The sequence below is a fragment of the Neofelis nebulosa genome, chromosome 4 (genome assembly GCF_028018385.1).
Source record: "Neofelis nebulosa isolate mNeoNeb1 chromosome 4, mNeoNeb1.pri, whole genome shotgun sequence".
NCBI classification, from domain to species: Eukaryota; Metazoa; Chordata; class Mammalia; order Carnivora; family Felidae; genus Neofelis; species Neofelis nebulosa.
In genome coordinates this window covers 144,361,064-144,378,226 of record NC_080785.1, presented here as the reverse complement: position 1 = coordinate 144,378,226, position 17,163 = coordinate 144,361,064, and the positions used below count along the sequence as shown (strand labels likewise).

Below are 17,163 nucleotides of genomic sequence, written 5' to 3'. Positions count from 1 at the left end.
AAACAAACCCTACTTCATTTGATGTGCAGCTTTTAAAAAAGGCATTACAAAACACCTGTAGGTCACTCAAGTGACTAAAATACTGAACAAATTCTGATTTACATTTGAGTTTAACTTCTAACAAGACAGGGATACATGGAGTGACTGACTAAAAGAAAAACTATAATAAAAACTAAAAATAAAAAAGGCTATCCAAATTATCTTCTTAGCCTTGAAACTCATGCAGAAAGGTGAAAAAGAGAGCCATGAAAACCAGCTATAATCTCAAAAAGAAGACTGTGCAGTGTAATGCACCAGGACTCCAATAACAACAAGTCAGTTTATCCTGTAATGCAGCTTACCCTGAGACCTGGAAGTCCAATCCAACACTCACTACATTCAGAACTGCATGTGTAGACTTTGTAAGGAAAATGTTAACTGAAATGAGGAAAAATCCTATAAGACCCCTCTATCATTTATTTCATTAATGGACAAACATACTAAGAAATTCCAATAATTCCAAGTTAGAACAAAAGTCCTACTGGGATTTCTCAAAAGCATTTTCTTTTAACCAAGATACCATTTCTTTTTTATACAATTCATGAAGGCTGACTTGCAAATGTATAGGAAAGAACTCTGGAAACATTTACAAGGAAAGGAGAAAATGCTTTTACAAATTAAAATGTCAAATCTCCCAAATCAGATTAACTAAACTAAATTAAAAGGATATTAGAAGTAACCACTAAAGGAAAGGGAATAATGGAGTGCCTTTGCTTCATAGGGTTCTAACTGTGTGTGGTCTAAGATGTTGAATGTTCTGGTCACTACAAGTCTGAAAAGCTGTTTTGAAAGTGAAACAAAAGAGGCAACCTGAAAAATTTCAACAATTAGGACCACACAAAGGGAGAGTTTGAAAGAGACCAGAAAAACCAAATTTAATAATAATAGCAAACACTTATATAGTGTTTACTATACATCAGGCACTATTCCAAGTCTTTACATATATTAACTCACACAAACTATTACAAGTAATTGATGGCCATGCTTCATAACCAGATTCACTCTATTGTATTTTTTTTTTTTTTAAGTCACTGCTTTTACAGTTCTTGGTAAGCTTTCAAATCCCAAACTGAAAGTAAACTACTTACTATAAATCCCCAAACATACCAACGTTGCTGGTTTTCACTCTCTTCACTATTTCAATAGTTTATTGCTCCTTGATGTTTTACCTCATTACAACATAAGTTATTTTATTTTTTATAATTAAAAAAAAAAAATTTTAATGCTTATTTATTTTCGAGACAGGGAGAGACAGAACATGAACGGGGGAGGGTCAGAGAGAGAGAGGAAGACACAGAATCCAAAACAGGCTCCAGGCTCTGAGCTGTCAGCACAGAGCCCGACGCGGGGCTCGAACTCACGGGCCGCGAGATCATGACCTCAGCTGAAGTCGGACGCCCAACCGACTAAGCCACCCAGGCGCCCCCATAACAGTTATTTTAACAATTGAACCAACTAAAATCAAAAAAGACATGGCTGGCATCGCAAAACTAAGAATCACAATCACTGACTTGCTAGGCTGAAACTGAGTTTGCATTCTAAAATTCTATTTCAATCCATTTTCATATATTAAGAGTATAATCAATATTCTCAGTATAAAATTCAACAAAAACACCACATGAAAAATAGTTACCTGAATTTGAATCTGGAAAAGACAAATAGCAAATATTGGTTTTCTGAAAAAGAAAACAAAAGCTATATATGTTGATACACATACACCAATAAAAACAAACAGAAACACCACAGTAGACTATACAGAGCAACATTGTTACTTACTTCCTTATCAGTAAGTTTGGAATGTTGAGGATAAATTACCTGGAAGAAAAAGAATTAAATTTTGTTAGACAAATATATTGAGTGTATATTATAAACATTAGCAGGTACTTCTATTACTAGTTGGCTATGGTCAAATAGTTTTAAGACATAGTTCACCAGGGGCACCTGGGTGGCTCAGTCGGTTAAGCGTCCAAACCTTGATTTTGGCTCAGGTCATGATCTCACACTTCATGAGATCAAGCGTCTCACATCGGGCTCTGTGCTGAAAGTGCAAAGCCTGCTTGGGATTCTCTCTTGCCCTCTTTTTGCCCCTCTTCTGCTTGCTCTCACTCTCTCTCTCAAAATAAATAAATAAACATTAAAGAAATAGTTCACAAACTCCAATAATGAAACATGAAAGAAGCTTGGGAGAATTGAGTAGGATTTACACTAGGGAAAAAAAAAAGTTCTGAGTCAAATTTATCTCTAACAGATTGGTGAAGTCTTGGGTTATCAAGAATAATTTAGGGGCAACTGGATGGCTCAGTTGGTTAAGTGTCTGACTTCAGCTCAGGTCATGATGTCACAGTTCGTGAGTTCGAGCCCCGCGTCGGGTTCTGTGCTGACAGCTCGGAGCCTGGAGCCTGCTTTGGATTCTGTGTCTCCCTCTCCCTCTGCCCCTCCCATACTCATGCTCTGTCTCTCTCGCTCTCAAAAACAAATAAACATTAAAATTTTTTTTTTAAAAAAAGAAGAATTTACCAACTGAATTACTAATAACTCAAAGCTTACTGAGTCTTTTCTTTGGAAGCCTAAAATCTAAAAAGAATTGGATCTATCAGCTGGTAACGACTTCAAGAAGTAATGATTTTCAATCAATTCCAAGAAGTACTGCAAATCACCAGATACCAAAGAAAAATGAAAGGAGAAAATAATAATCCATAGTTTAAGAAATCTCAAAGACCATCTCCCACCATAAAGTCTATCCTAATTTCCTTCAATCCCTTTAAATAATCATTGCATTTCTTAGGATAGGTCAGTTCAGTGTCTGCAGTGATCACAGCCACCTTCTGAGGGAAACTCCTGCCCTATAGCCACTGCAAAGCAAGCAAGAATAAGCCAAAACAGCTACTGTCAGAATAAGCACTAGTGAACACCAGATCCAAGAACAACTCTACAGGCCAGTCAATCAACTGCCTAGATGTGGCTGGGTGTGACAATTCTGCCCAAAAGAACACCAGTGCTCAAGTGGGCCTATTCAGACTCTCTTGGGAATGTGAAGAGATGAGATTAGGAGCAGCAGGTTAGCTAGTGGCTGATAACAAAAAGAAGAGAAAACAACACAGAGTAAATTATGTTAATGTTGGGCTGCTAATGTGGGGATCCAAGACTTCCCACTTCTGGAAGAATTCATGAATTCTTCCATTCCCCAGCTGCCGCCCAAAAGCCTAAAAATCTTCCATTTCCAGATAAAACATCCATTTCCAGATATCACATTATAAACCATATTAAAGTGATTTCACATATTTACCTCACTGATTTAGTTCTCACAATAACAGACAAGCCCAGTATCCCCACTGTAGATATAAGAAAACTAAGGTAAGAAAAAAGATGGGGAGAACCAGTATTATATGAGTATCTTCCAGAGTTTTTAATTTTCACAATAATTCTGTCAATTCTGCCTATCTTTACAGAAGAAGAGACAAGTTCATAGCAGTTAAAATAACTCTTCTAAAATTTACTTGTTTACTAAGTGCCAGAGGTAGGGGCTGAATTTAGGCCTGATTCCAAAGTACACAAGCCACCATTCTTCACTCCATGCCTAGAAGCGATCGTTGTATGCAATCACAGCCCTCTTTCCCCTCTAGCAAGAATGTGGCATATAATCCTTCTCAATCCAGGGTTCAGGGAAGGGTCTAGAGAGCTGGTATACTACATGAAAACCACGCACCATTCCTGGATAGAGAATGATACCAAAGCCAATATTTCTCTCTACATACTCTGCTTTGTATCCCACATTTTGACCAATCTGATTTAACCCCTGTCTCCATAATTCATGAAGGCAAGAATCTGGTCTGTTTTGTTCACAACTCTATCTTTACACCTAGAACAGTCTCTGCTGCATAGTAAACACTAAAAATATATTTCCTCAACCAGTGGATATACTTTCAAATTAGTTCCATCCAACAACCTAGTATTTAATTTGTACTTCTTTTTTATGCATACATAGATCTCCCTTGCTTAACCCTGAAACCATCTTGCTCGTTACTTTTAAAGCAGAAATGGCAAACTTATAACCAAGTTAGCCCTATTTTATGAAAATCTCATTACATATAAATTATACCAGAGTTATCATACTGGTAAATTTAGTGGTCCATAATAGCTTTATCTTAGACTTTAAACTCAGTTTTATGTGAGTGCCCTTCAGATTTTTATTTCCTGCAATTAAAATATAAATGCAAAAGCAAATATACATAGTGGTTTCTTAGGACTTTGGTTTCCTATGGTTTAAAACACCATCATGACAATATAGAAAAAATTTTGGTATGTTTTACCCATATATATGAGTACCTTAAATATACATGTGTGTATATATCTCTGTGTGTGTGTGTGTGTATTTCAGGGGCTTATGTATGCTATATATATTTAAGTAAACTAAAAAGATGTAAGAACTACATAAACTATCAAGTATACCTTTTAAAAACTCTGACTGTACTAGTCAAATATTCTAGAATTTTATTTTAATGTATTCTGTTACGACTACCCAGTGTTATATCATATTGGAATAGATATGATATTCAAAAAAAATAATGCATGTTTATATGCTATAGGTTTCCAATGTCTACTATGTACTTAAGATCAAAATATAGAAAAAAAATTTAATTTTAAAACCTCAATTAAACTCCATAAAAATCAAGAAAAGTAACCATTGCCAAGTATCTCAAACTGCCACAGTTTGAGTACCTCAAACTAATTGCCACAGTTACTAGATTATCCTTGTACATACTTTATCTTGTAAAAAAAAAAAAAAAAAAAAAAAGTATAAATATAAGCTTGGGCAATCAATGTTAGTCAGTTAGCTCCTGATAACTATACAGGCATTAATCAACTGTGGATTGGCCCCAGTACCTGGAGACGCCTCTCTCTTGAAGTTTCCTCTCTCCACAGCTCAAGTCCAGGCATCTCTGTCCCCCAGGCCACTGGCATTCCTGGGAGGCATCAAAGGGGGACAGAGAGCATCAGCTAATGTCACCCTGGTTCTGTTACCTATGTTAAGATCTTCCATGTTATAAGAAATAAGGGAGAGGTGGCCAGGTAATAAGCCAAGAAAAACATAAATTTTATTTGATATAATTACTAAGGCCTAAAAATGATGGTATAGCATAAATATTTCACATCATGATGTAATAGGAAAAATGCACCCCAGAAAAAATATTAATATATATACTGGAAAATAGTATTACAAAATGTTTTAAATCAGGTTATTCTCTCCAAAGGTATATCTATCTGCCACTTGCCCCTGCACACCCTAATGGGGATGACATTCCAAATCAGTGTGGGAATAATTATGGTCCCAGGAGAAAGAAAATTAGGAACACCAGTTAACTTATTGCTAGTAACACTTGGACATGGGAAAAATTCATGCCTGCCATGAATCTCAGTGATCTGTGAACAGGCGTCTGCCTGTTGCCATATCACTCAGTATCTATCTCCATTTCACAATCCTACCTAGCATCTCAGGCCTGGTAGAGATTACATCCTAGGCCATCCCAGGCCTGCCTTGACCTCCTACATAAACATTAATTCACATACAAACATCACCAAAACCTTAAAAAGAGGATCAATTCTAAACTCAGTAAGAGTTATGTCTTCAGGGGCACCTGGGTGGCTCAGTTGGTTGAGTGTCCGACTTTGGCTCAGGTCATGACCTCACGGTTTGTGGGTTCAAGCCCTGCATCGGGCTCTGTGCTGACAGCTCAGAGCCTGGAGCCTGCTTCAGATTCTGTGTCTCCCTCTCTCTCTGCCCCTCCCCTGCTCATGCTCTTTGTCTCTCTGTCAAAAATAAATAAACATTAAAAAAAAAAAAAAAAAGTTATGTCTTCAGAGGCACCTGACTGGCTTGGATGGTGGAGCATGTAACTCTTGATCTCGGGGTTGTAAGTATGAGCCCCGCGTTGGGTGCAGAGATTATGTAAAATAAAATCTTTAAAAAAAATTATGTCTTCAATATTAGACAATAACATTTATTCAAAACCGAAATGGAAACTGCTTACAAGCAAAAAACAAGTCTACCTTTTTCATGTAATTTTTAAAAACTGGCTGGAAAATAGTTTAAGATCTATTAAACACTATATAATGTCTCCTTTAAAAGGCCTTTTAATGTGAAAAAATAAAGCAATGACACCTCAGTAGCAGTGAGTACACCTAACACCGAGATGTTGATTGTTAAATACTATTCTGCAATAAAAAAGAATCAGGGCTTCTTAGGGAGGTAGCTGATTACAGGGCTAGCACAGGAAAAATGCAAGATGAGCATGGGGCATCTTGTGATGTCAGAAAGGAAGTGCTCAAAAGAAGGGGGGGGGGCATGTCTAAAGGACATAGGAGCCAACCTAAAAAGGCACCAATGCTCAAATTTGTAATGATTTGGTTAATAAAGTAAATAATGATAGTACTAGATTATAACCCAAATAATAAGTATCCTTGAGTTCCCATTAATATAGATAGGTGGATGGATGAGCAAGAAGGGACAACTTTTCCTTATAAAACAATTCTAACTAATAAATACAAAAGGAGTGAAGAAAATGAAAAATCACTATTAGAACACCAGAATAATTGCTGCAGGTAAGATACACTTATGGATGCTAAATTAGCAGGCAAAGTATGGAAAACAAGATACTGCACAGTCTCAGTCTCTAACAAAATAATCACTTACTTATTAATTACAAAGAGAAAAATAGTAACTTTATAGTGTATTAGCCTGGGAGACATCATCTTAACCAAGTGATCAAGGTTTAAATCACCAATAATGCGACATTTTAATTTTAACATCCTGTACTCCCTAATATGATGTACTGAGAAGGACGCGTCATATCTGGGGTATTCTTCCCAGTAATTCATAACCTCAGGCTAATTATGATAACACACCAGAAAAAACAAAATTGAAAGGCATACTACAAAATATATGAACAGTATTCTTCCAAAGTATCAAGGACATGAAATACATGAAAAGATTGAGGAACTTCCACAGATTGAAGAGGACTATGGAGATATGATATCTACATGCAACGTAGAAACTGGATTGGATCTTGAAACAGAAAAAGCACATTAGTAGAAAAACTGGTGAATCCCAATAAACTCTGTGGTCTAGTAAATAGTGTCATACCAATATCTATTCTTGTTTTGGATTATTGTACTATGTTTATATAAAATGTTAACTTTTGACAAAGCTAAATGAATGACTTTTCTAACTATGTAAGCCAAAAAATGTATCAAAATAAGGTTAAAAAGTAACATCTCTACTTCATATCATATATAAAAAGTAACCCAAAGTGGACTAAAGACCTAAGTGTAAAAGTTAAAACTACAAGTCTTTTTTTTTTAATGTTTATTTATTTTGAAAGTTCACAGGAGTGGGGGAGTGGCACAGAGGAGGAGAGAATCCAAAGCAGGCTCCACACCTTCAGCTCAACGACATGGGGCTTGATCTAACAAACCATGAGATTATGACCTGAGCTGAAACCAAGAGTCAGATGCTTAACTGACTGAGCCACCCAAGCACCCAAAAACTACAAAAGTCTTAGAAGAACACATAGGAATAAATCTTTATGACTGTGCATTAGCCAATGGTTTCTCAGATATAACAAAAGCATAAGCAACCAAAGAAACATAAAGTGGACTTCATCAAAATTTAAAACTTTTGTGCTTCAGGGCACCTGGGTGGCTCAGTCAGTTAAGCATCCAACACTTGATTTTGGCTCAGGTCACAATTTCACAGTCATGAGACTGAGCCCTATAATGGGCTCCGTGCTGGGCGTGGAGCCTGCTTAAGATTCTTTCTTTCAATCTCTCCCTCTGCCCCTCCCTCTCTCACATGCATGTGCTCTCTCTAAATGAATGAATGAATGAATGAATGAATGAATAAAAATAGAGAACTAAAACATAAAAAACAAAACAAAAACTAAAAAACTTTTGTGCTTCAAAGAACACTACCAAGAAAGTGAAGACAACCCACAAAACGGAAGGAACTACTTGCAAACATGTATCTGATAAGGATCTAACATACAGACTGTATAAAGAATTTTTACAATTCAACAAAAGTCAAATAACCCAATTTTTTAAATGGATAAAGGATCTAATTAGACATTTCTCCAAAAAGATATACAAATGGCCAATAAGCACATAAAAGGCCACTCGACACCGTTAGTCATCAGGGAAATGCAAATAAAATTAAAATAAGATACCACCTCAAATCCACTAGGATGGCTGTAATCACAGACAGACAGTAACAAGTGCTTACAAGATATGGAGAAATTAAAACCCTCACACATTACTAATGGAAATGTGAAAATACAGTCACCCTGGAAAACAGTTTAGTAGTTTCTCAAAAAAAGTAAACATAGAGAATTACTTTATGACACAACAATTTCACTTCACTCTAAGACAAGTGAAAGCATATGTTCATACAAAAACTTACAAGTGAATATTCATAGCAGCATTATTTATAATAGCCAAAACTGGAAAAAAATCCAAATTTCCATTGAATGATGAATGGATAAACCAAATGTTATATTTCCATATACTGATATAAAATTCAAAAAATGATAGAAAATTCAGCCATAAAAGGAATGAAATACTGATATATACTACAACATGGATGAACCTTGAAAAAATTATACTAAGTGAAAGAAACCAGACAAAAAATGCCATAGGTTGTGATTCCATGCATATGAAATGTACAGAATAGGAGAATCCAGAGAGACAGAAAGTAGATTAGTGGTTGCCAGGGTCTGGAGCAGGGTGGGGGGAGCGGCAATAGATCATGACTGAAAGAGGACATAAGGGAAATTTCTGGGGCAGTGATAATATTTCTATTTCTTGATCTCTATGGTAGTGAATGGTATGCTCACTTAATGTAAATTCACAGAACTTAGGATTTATATGCTTTCCTACATGTATGTTATACTGCAATAAAAAATGTTTACTTATTTTAAAAAGTAGAAAAAATGGCCTGACATCACAGTATCAAAACAGGATGGACCTAAGTCTAAGATTCCAGCTCATTCAAGACCTAAACTATGCTACTGGGAATGTGATCAGTTTGCCCATGGAATAGACAGTGAAGCATTTCTCTCTAATAAGAGTAAAGTTAGATACAATTGTTCATGTTTCACATCATTCATCACCAAGTACTTGTGAATGGACTAGATGGCATGGGAACATCCCAGATAATCTCCATATTGAAATTCTACAATTTCATAACAGAACCAGAGCTTAGTAACACTGAAGAAGCCTCTGTAAAATCTGGGAGCCTAAGCTCAGGAGGCCACTAAAGCTTTAACTCTCAAACCAGAGACCTACATCAAGCTACTATGAAGTGCTACAAGTTCACAAGGAAATGTACAGGCCATTATTGGTACCTGAAAACCATCCTATTATAACCCTCACTGTTTAATGGCCTACTATCCATGATACACTGTAAGCTAGTTGAGGGAGGGTTGATCAAGGTTTTATCTCCAGAACACAATGGTGTCTGGATGTGGTAGTTGCCCAATATCTGATGAATAGACAGTTCAATGAGACGGTCCAGCAACATACAATTAAATGTAACACCCATTTTTATTAAAACAGTAAACTTGCTGAGGATCAAATACTGAGGTTATGGAACACCCAGTTTAAGAGGGAAAGAAAGGAAACAACCCTTCACACAACTGCCTTTCACTCTTCTCACAAAAATAAACAAGAAACTTTGCTAGGATAAAGTAAACTATGGTGACTACTGGCTCCACCTTGCTAAGCATAAAGGGGAATAACTCAAAAAAGCAGAAGTGAAAAAGAAAGGGGAGTCAATTCTTTCACTGCTTTAAAAAAAAAATGACAGAGAAGTTTGCCTTCACTCCAGAGCAGAGCTTTATCTTCAATGTGTTTTTTTAAAAAATTGGTGCAGGGGGCACCTGGGTGGCTCAGTCGGCTGAGCGTCCAACTTCAGCTCAGGTCATGATCTCGTGGTTTGTGAGTTCGAGAGTTCGAGCCTCACATCAGGTTTGCTGCTATCAGTACAGAGTCCACTTCAGATCTTTTGTCCCCCTCTCTCTGACCCACCCTTATTTGCGCTCTCTCAAAAGTAAATAAACTTTTTTAATTTTTTTAACGTTTATTTATTTTTGAGACAGAGAGAGACAGAGCATGAACGGGGGAGGGGCAGAGAGAGAGGGAGACACAGAATCTGAAACAGGCTCCAGGCTCTGAGCTGTCAGCACAGAGCCCGACGCCGGGCTCGAACTCACGGACCGCGAGATCATGACCTGAGCCGAAGTCGGACGCCCAACCGACTGAGCCACCCAGGCGCCCCATAAACATTTTTTTTAATCTTTAAAAAAAGATTGGGGTTCCTGGGTGGCTCAGTCAGTTGAGCAATTAACTCTTGATTTCAGCTCAGGTCATGATCTCACAGTTCATGAATTGAAGCCGCGCATTGGGCTCTGGACTGATGGTGCAGAGCCTGCTTGGGATTCTGTCTCTCCTCTCTGCCCCTTCCCAGCTTGTGCTCCCATGCATGCATGCACTCTCTCTCTCTCTCTCTCAAAATAATAAACTTAATTTACAAAATTAAAAAAAAAAAAAAAAGAGTTGCATGCTCTTCAGCTAAGCCAGCTGAAGTAGCCTGGTGCCCCCCTACAAAGTGCTTTAAATACTTGTGATACACATCCAAAACAATGAGGTTTTCTTTTTTAAATCAATTTAAGGCAAAATAAGAGGTGTGAGAGAACAGCCAAAAATAGTCCTACACTGATTATTGAATATGCAAGGACACTAACTATAAAAAGGGATCAAGATTTGGGCATGCATTAAATGACAGGCATTAATTCTTACATGCATTATCTCTCTTCGTATTTCCAACAACACTCTTGGATATTATTTTTCCACTTAAATTGAAGAAACTGGCCAAAAATCAGACAACTAGCAGATGTTCAAAACCCCAAAGCTTGTGCTCTTTTCACTAGTTTAAAATTGTCCAAAATGGGGTGCCTGGGTGGCGCAGTCGGTTAAGCGTCCGACTTCAGCCAGGTCACGATCTCGCGGTCCGTGAGTTCGAGCCCCGCGTCAGGCTCTGGGCTGACAGCTCAGAGCCTGGAGCCTGTTTCAGATTCTGTGTCTCCCCTCTCTCTGCCCCTCCCCCGTTCATGCTCTGTCTCTCTCTCTGTCCCAAAAATAAATAAAAAACATTAAAAAAAATTTTTTTTTAAAAATAAAATAAAATAAAATTGTCCAAAGAGTTCATAGGTAAAGACTTCAAGAGGGGAAAACCACCAAGGATACCTCAATTCTTATAAAATCAGAAACTAGAGAGCTTAAGGAAGTGACTTCAAATTATAGAAATGCAACTTCCTAGGACATTCTAGAAGTTCACATGATTTAAAGGCTCTCAAAAATGCAAAACATCTCTAAGATGTATGTACAGGCAATACGTAGCTTTCTACAGTGTGAAGAAAAAAGAAACTATTAAATATCCAAATTAAGGAAAATGGTTAAATAAATTATGGTTCATAAAATTGTATTTATGAAGAGTCTTTAATGATCTGGCAAATCATTTATGAGAATGTTTATCAATAAAAGCAGACTCTTGCAGTAGACCTGTATGGGGGACTGCTGTCCAGCCCATGCTTTGGAAATTGTCCCCTCCTCCTTTTACAAGGGTGAGCCTAAGTGGTCACTGCTGTTACAGAAACCCTGTCTCCTAACACAGCTGACTGAACAAAAGGGAGCATCTGACCCATGCTGAGCCAATCAGATACTCCGTATTTATATTAAGCTTCAGTCTGGTTCCAGAATACAAAAGTAAAGTTTGGCCAAAATCAGAACTACAATAGTCCAAAGTCAAGAGAAATAGGGGAGCAGAAACTGAGACCCTTGCAGGAGAAACCAGCCTCAGCACGGAAAATGGAACAGAATTGCAAAGAGAAGCAGAGACAAAAGACCACACAGCTCCCAAGAAACAAAGACAAAAAAGCCTAGGGCTTTCCAGATCCCAGGAGGTTCGTTCCCCTTCCAGCAACTGGGTTCCAAGAGACTCCTTACAATCATTTTTCTTAAACTTTTTTGAGAGAGTTTCTGTTCCTAACAAATTAATTCTTGACAGATATGAAATTATGTAAAGAAGAAAAAGCATTAACAAAAATGTCAAATATTAATAGCACTTGTTTCTCAATATAATTACGAGTGATGCTTCTAGTGTTCATAATTTTCTTTGCCAAGTTTTCAACAATGAGCATATTATTACTCAATCAGGGAAAAATTCTGAATAAATGAGGCAATTCTGGATTCAAATAATTAAGGCTTTACTACATAATCAGGTAATTTCAGAGCTAGAAGTGATATAAAGTATATAAAATCCAGAGGATTTCAAACCTTGTTCCAGAGGACACTGGGATTCTGTGGTGATGTTTCAGGGCCACTTCAGGGGAAAAGGAAGAAGCTGAGCATACCTCCTATAGTCAACACATTTTATAGTCTCTTTCCAACTTAAAAGATACCCTTCCCTGTCCCCTTTACTTGAGAATAGGACCTAACAGACATTTTATGCAACATGGACCACTCCCCTAACCACACAGGTCTTCAGCTCATTGTTTGCCCCAAACCAGGCCTGAGTACATTCCTCTGGTGTGTCTCTTCATTAAAGTGGCTGAAAAGCACAACTTGTCCACCATAAAGATTACAGAAGCAGAGGATAGAAGTTGCAGGGAGCATTATCCCAAATATGGGATTTATGAACAAATCCCATAAAACAAGAGCATAAGTCAGAGGCTTCCCAGTTCCAGGCTCAGCCATTTCAAGAAGCCCCACTAGGTTTGTACCTTGGAGACGCTGGAAAATCTGTTGCCTTACGGCAAGTTCCTTTTCGGCTTGAGCTATAGCTTAGTTTCTGCTGTCTGCAACCAAATATACACAACATAGGCCCCATCTCAACCAAGTAAGCCACTGAGGTCCTATATTAGATTTTTATTTATACAGGGAAAAAAGTTTCCCTGCTTTAAAATAAAAGTACTGATTCTACTTCCTCAACTTCATATTACTACTGAGAAAATTAAGGCTCAAAGGCCTCATGTTTACAATCAAGTTAAGGATTCTCTCCATTGAAAATTAAAAAGGTGGGGGGGATACTTGGGTGGCTCAGTCAGTTAAGCATCAGACTCTTGCTTTCTGCTGAGGTCATCTCACAGTTTGTGAGATCAAGCCCTGTGTCAGGTTCTGCACTGTTGGCATGGAGCCTGCTTGGGATTCTCTCTCTCTCTCCCTCCCTCCCTCTCCCCCACTCTCTCTCTGAAAATAAATACTAAAAAAAAAAAAAAAAGGATTTCAATACTTCCCAAATACACACTGACATAGGTCTGAGTCATAGGTACTGTTCCAAATGTTTCACCAACATTATCTAATTATCACAGCAATGCCATGATGCAGATTGTTAACAGAGAAGTGTAAGGCAAGCTAATATGCCCCAAATCACAGACTCAAACCTAGGCAGTCCAGCTCTGGAGTCTGAGTCCTTGATCGATGTCCTATATATGTTGTCTCTTTGTTAAGGATTTAAGCTTAACTAAGTGGCACTGTTTATGCATTTGTAAATGGTACTTTCTGTCATGGCACAATAGATTCTTACATCTCTTTCAACTGTACAATTCAAAGATGGTGATGTCACAGGTTGCTTCTAGGACTAAGTTTTTACCTATTCTTTAATTTTTACCTACTCTTTAATTGATTTCCCTTTTGAGTCTTCATGGTTGTGCATCATAGGAATTAGGGCTGGAACTACTATATTCACTTCTCCAACATGATTCTACGTTCACTTTCTTGTCCTATTTTTGGCCTGGATATGGTCATAATACACAAGTGAACTACATTTCTCAACTATTTCATTATATTCATTACTAATTTTTGTTCCTTTTTCTTCTTTTAAAAGTGGCAAGGTGCAATATTCTACATTTCTTAGGAAAACAAAACAAAATTAAGTTGTGTTGCAATTGATTTAATGTATTTATCTTTCTTTGGATCCTTTATTAGAGAATCTTCCCCACCCTCATCCTATGCCTTCTAAAATCAGTGATTCTTGGGTAACCTGGATGGCTCAGTCAGTTAAGCGTCCAACTTTGGCTCTCATCATGATCTTGTGGTTCGTGAGTTTGAGCTCTGCGTCAGGCTCTGTGCCGACAACTCAAGAGCCTGGAGCCTGCTTCGGATTGTGTGAGTCTCTCTCTCCCTCCCACTCCCCCACTCGCACTGTCTCTCTCTCTCTCTCTCTCAAAAATAAATAAACATTAAAAACGTTTTTTTGTTTTTTTTTTTTTAAATTTTTTTTTTCAACGTTTTTTATTTATTTTTGGGACAGAGAGAGACAGAGCATGAACGGGGGAGGGGCAGAGAGAGAGGGAGACAGAATCGGAAACAGGCTCCAGGCTCCGAGCCATCAGCCCAGAGTCCGACGCGGGGCTCGAACTCACAGACCGCGAGATCGTGACCTGGCTGAAGTCGGACGCTTAACCGACTGCGCCACCCAGGCGCCCCTAAAAACGTTTTTTTATAAAATGAGTGATTCTTAATCTGGGGACGATGAAATAGAAGATCCACAGATGACCCCCAGATAGTCCACAGAAGCATATACCTAATTTTGTATCAGTAAGCATTTTTGTAATGGAGTTCATATTTTTTTTAATTTAAAAAAATTTTTTAATGTTCATTTATTTTTGAGATAGAGACAGAGCATGAATGAGGGAGGGTCAGAGAGAGAGCAGAATCTGAAGCAGGCTCCAGGCTCCGAGCTGTCAGCACAGAGCCCGACATGGGGCTCGAACCCACAGACTGTGAGATCATGACCTGAGCTGAAGTCAGATGCTTAACCGACTGAGCCACCCAGGCGCCCCTAGAGTTCATATTTTTTAAAAGGTCCAGGATGCACAAAAAGAACCACTGACCTAAAGAAAACTCTGTTGAGTAGCATATCCCATTGGAAATGAAATTCAAAATAAGTCCTTTAATTCACATTTTTGTAGCACGTCAATTACGCTAAATGTTGCTTATTTGGTCAAAAAAAATCCTTAAAAATAATGTCCCAAATGACGAGAGTCCACAAGGATCTCATTTAGCTATTTTAAAATGCAATCAACTATAACAACCCAATCCTACACTTTCTGGTTAAATTGTATTTTGCTACACATACAACTTCAGGTTAACATGTCAATGTAAACAATAGATGACCTCTAAATCTCTGAAGTCTTTGGAAACTGTTGTTTCTGTCATAGTAAGATACAGAATTGCTCATGTATCCGCTCATTCTATCAACAAATATGTATGGAACACCACTATGTGCCAGTCATGGCATTTGGCCCTATCTCCTGCTGTGATTAATTCTTGGTTCCCCTCTAAATTGTAGTCTAAACCTACTAATACAGGTTGAAGCATTTGGTTCATATTTGGATGCCCAGCAACCAGCATAATGCCTAGATCTTAGCGGAAACTTAATGTGTGTATTGAACTGTGTAATGATAAAACAGAGAAGATAGGTTGAATACAAAAGCAGTAGCTTTGCTTTAAGAAAAACCTCCCTGGCCAATTTTCATAGCCAACTCATGCCACTAAAGTCTGAATGAGATGTTTTCTTAAAATCTGCCATCGTCACCAAAACAAACAGACAAAAATTTTCTAAACATACCTCCTTCTGATAACGTTTTCCTTGTACACAAAGACAAGCAATGTCTTATGCTACAAAAGGGATCCTAAACAATGTCAAGAATAAATAACACTGGAAGGCCTTTCAATAAGGTGACATATAAATGGAAAACTTGACAGATTCACAAGCAAAGGATTTTCCCTATGTTCATCTTGATAGTAGCTTTCAAGCCAACTGTTTCAGAAGCAACATCAAGAAAGAACAGTAAAGGGAAAAAAAACACAAATAATAGAAATGAGGAACAAAAGGGGGAAATGGAGAAAATCCTGCTGAAATAAGCATTTCGGCTCAAGTTGGGTGGTCTAAAGTAACTATAAGAGTTACTGGAAATGACCGAAACGTCTAGGAGTCTAAAAAAAGTTGGCTGTGTGAGGTTTGGCTATTATAGTTCACCCTATGTCAGGGGCATTGTTCGTTTCTTCGAAAAGTCGCCAACATCCTGCCTGCAGCCTTCTAGGGGTGCCGCTACCCATTTTAGTCACTCCTGTGACACCGGGTTAAAAACACAAACAAAAACGAACCTCGGCAAGTATTTAGGAGGGGCCTAGAAAGAACTTTTCACCCCTAGCCGCAGCCCACGATCCTCCCACGGGAACTGCCAATGGACCGCAGCCCGGCCGACCCGCGGAGGGACGGCCAGCCACGCCCGGATGCGCAGCGGCCGGGGTCCAGACCCGTCGGCCCGTGGGCCACACGCCCTGCTGGAGCCGCCCGGGCGCGGGAACCCGAACGAGGCGCGGGGGCAAGGTGCGGCCGGGCCTCACCTCCACGGCTTGGCCCAGCTCCAGGTCGAAGCCCACCACACACACGCAGTGCAGCCAGGCCGAGAAGCCGTCCCAGCGCAGCAGGCCCCGGCCGCGGCCCTCATCTTCTTCATCGTCCTCCGGCGCGCCTCCCGTCGCCAGCACGGCCGGCGCCCCGCGCTCCTCGGCCGCAGCCACGGCCTCGTCCAACGGCCCGCGGGAGCTGGGCCCCGAGGCTGCCAGGCCCCGCAGAGCCATCCGCCGCCCCCTTGCTGTTCGCGCCGCCTCCACTGCGGACCGCGCAGCAGAGCGCGCCCAGCCCCGCGCAGGCGCAGCCGCCGCTGCCGCAGCGGCGGAGGACGGGCTCGGCCGGGGCGGGGCCATGGCCCACGTGACCCTGGGAGCTGGGCTCGGAGTTGGTTCTCCCTTGCCACCGCGCAGACGTGGAGTCGTAGTGCTTAGCTAGAATTGTGAATACCGCCCTGGCATTCTTGCCTTAAAGCTCTTCAAGAGTAGTTTATGAATCCTGACACTCTTCTTCGCAGTTCAACGATCTGGGGCGGAATTATGCTTGGTATGACAAGGTTCATAACTATAAGGTATTATTAAAATTATTACACATAATGATTACGGTGGCTAACATTTACTGAACACTTACTCTGTGCCAGTTGATGTGCCAGCAAG

The 17,163-nt window shown here is 39.3% G+C and overlaps 1 protein-coding gene across 5 annotated transcripts in view; it reads right to left on the bottom strand.

The window, feature by feature from the left end:
- DENND6A (DENN domain containing 6A) overlaps positions 1-16,806 on the bottom strand; it is a 66,051-nt gene extending 49,245 nt beyond the window's left edge. For 2 of the 5 annotated variants that reach the window (XM_058726457.1, XM_058726459.1), the window contains exons 1-3: positions 16,501-16,805; positions 1,816-1,854; positions 1,673-1,715 (exon numbers count right to left, since the gene is read on the bottom strand). In XM_058726457.1, coding sequence (XP_058582440.1) covers positions 1,673-1,715; positions 1,816-1,854; positions 16,501-16,737 — 319 coding nt within the window. In that variant the 5' untranslated portion in view covers positions 16,738-16,805. Of the gene's footprint in view, positions 1-1,672; positions 1,716-1,815; positions 1,855-4,923; positions 5,004-16,500 lie in introns of all 5 variants that reach the window. The other 3 variants (XM_058726461.1, XM_058726458.1, XM_058726460.1) reach the window with 3 other exon arrangements.
- Between the last annotated feature and the right edge of the window lie 357 nt (positions 16,807-17,163).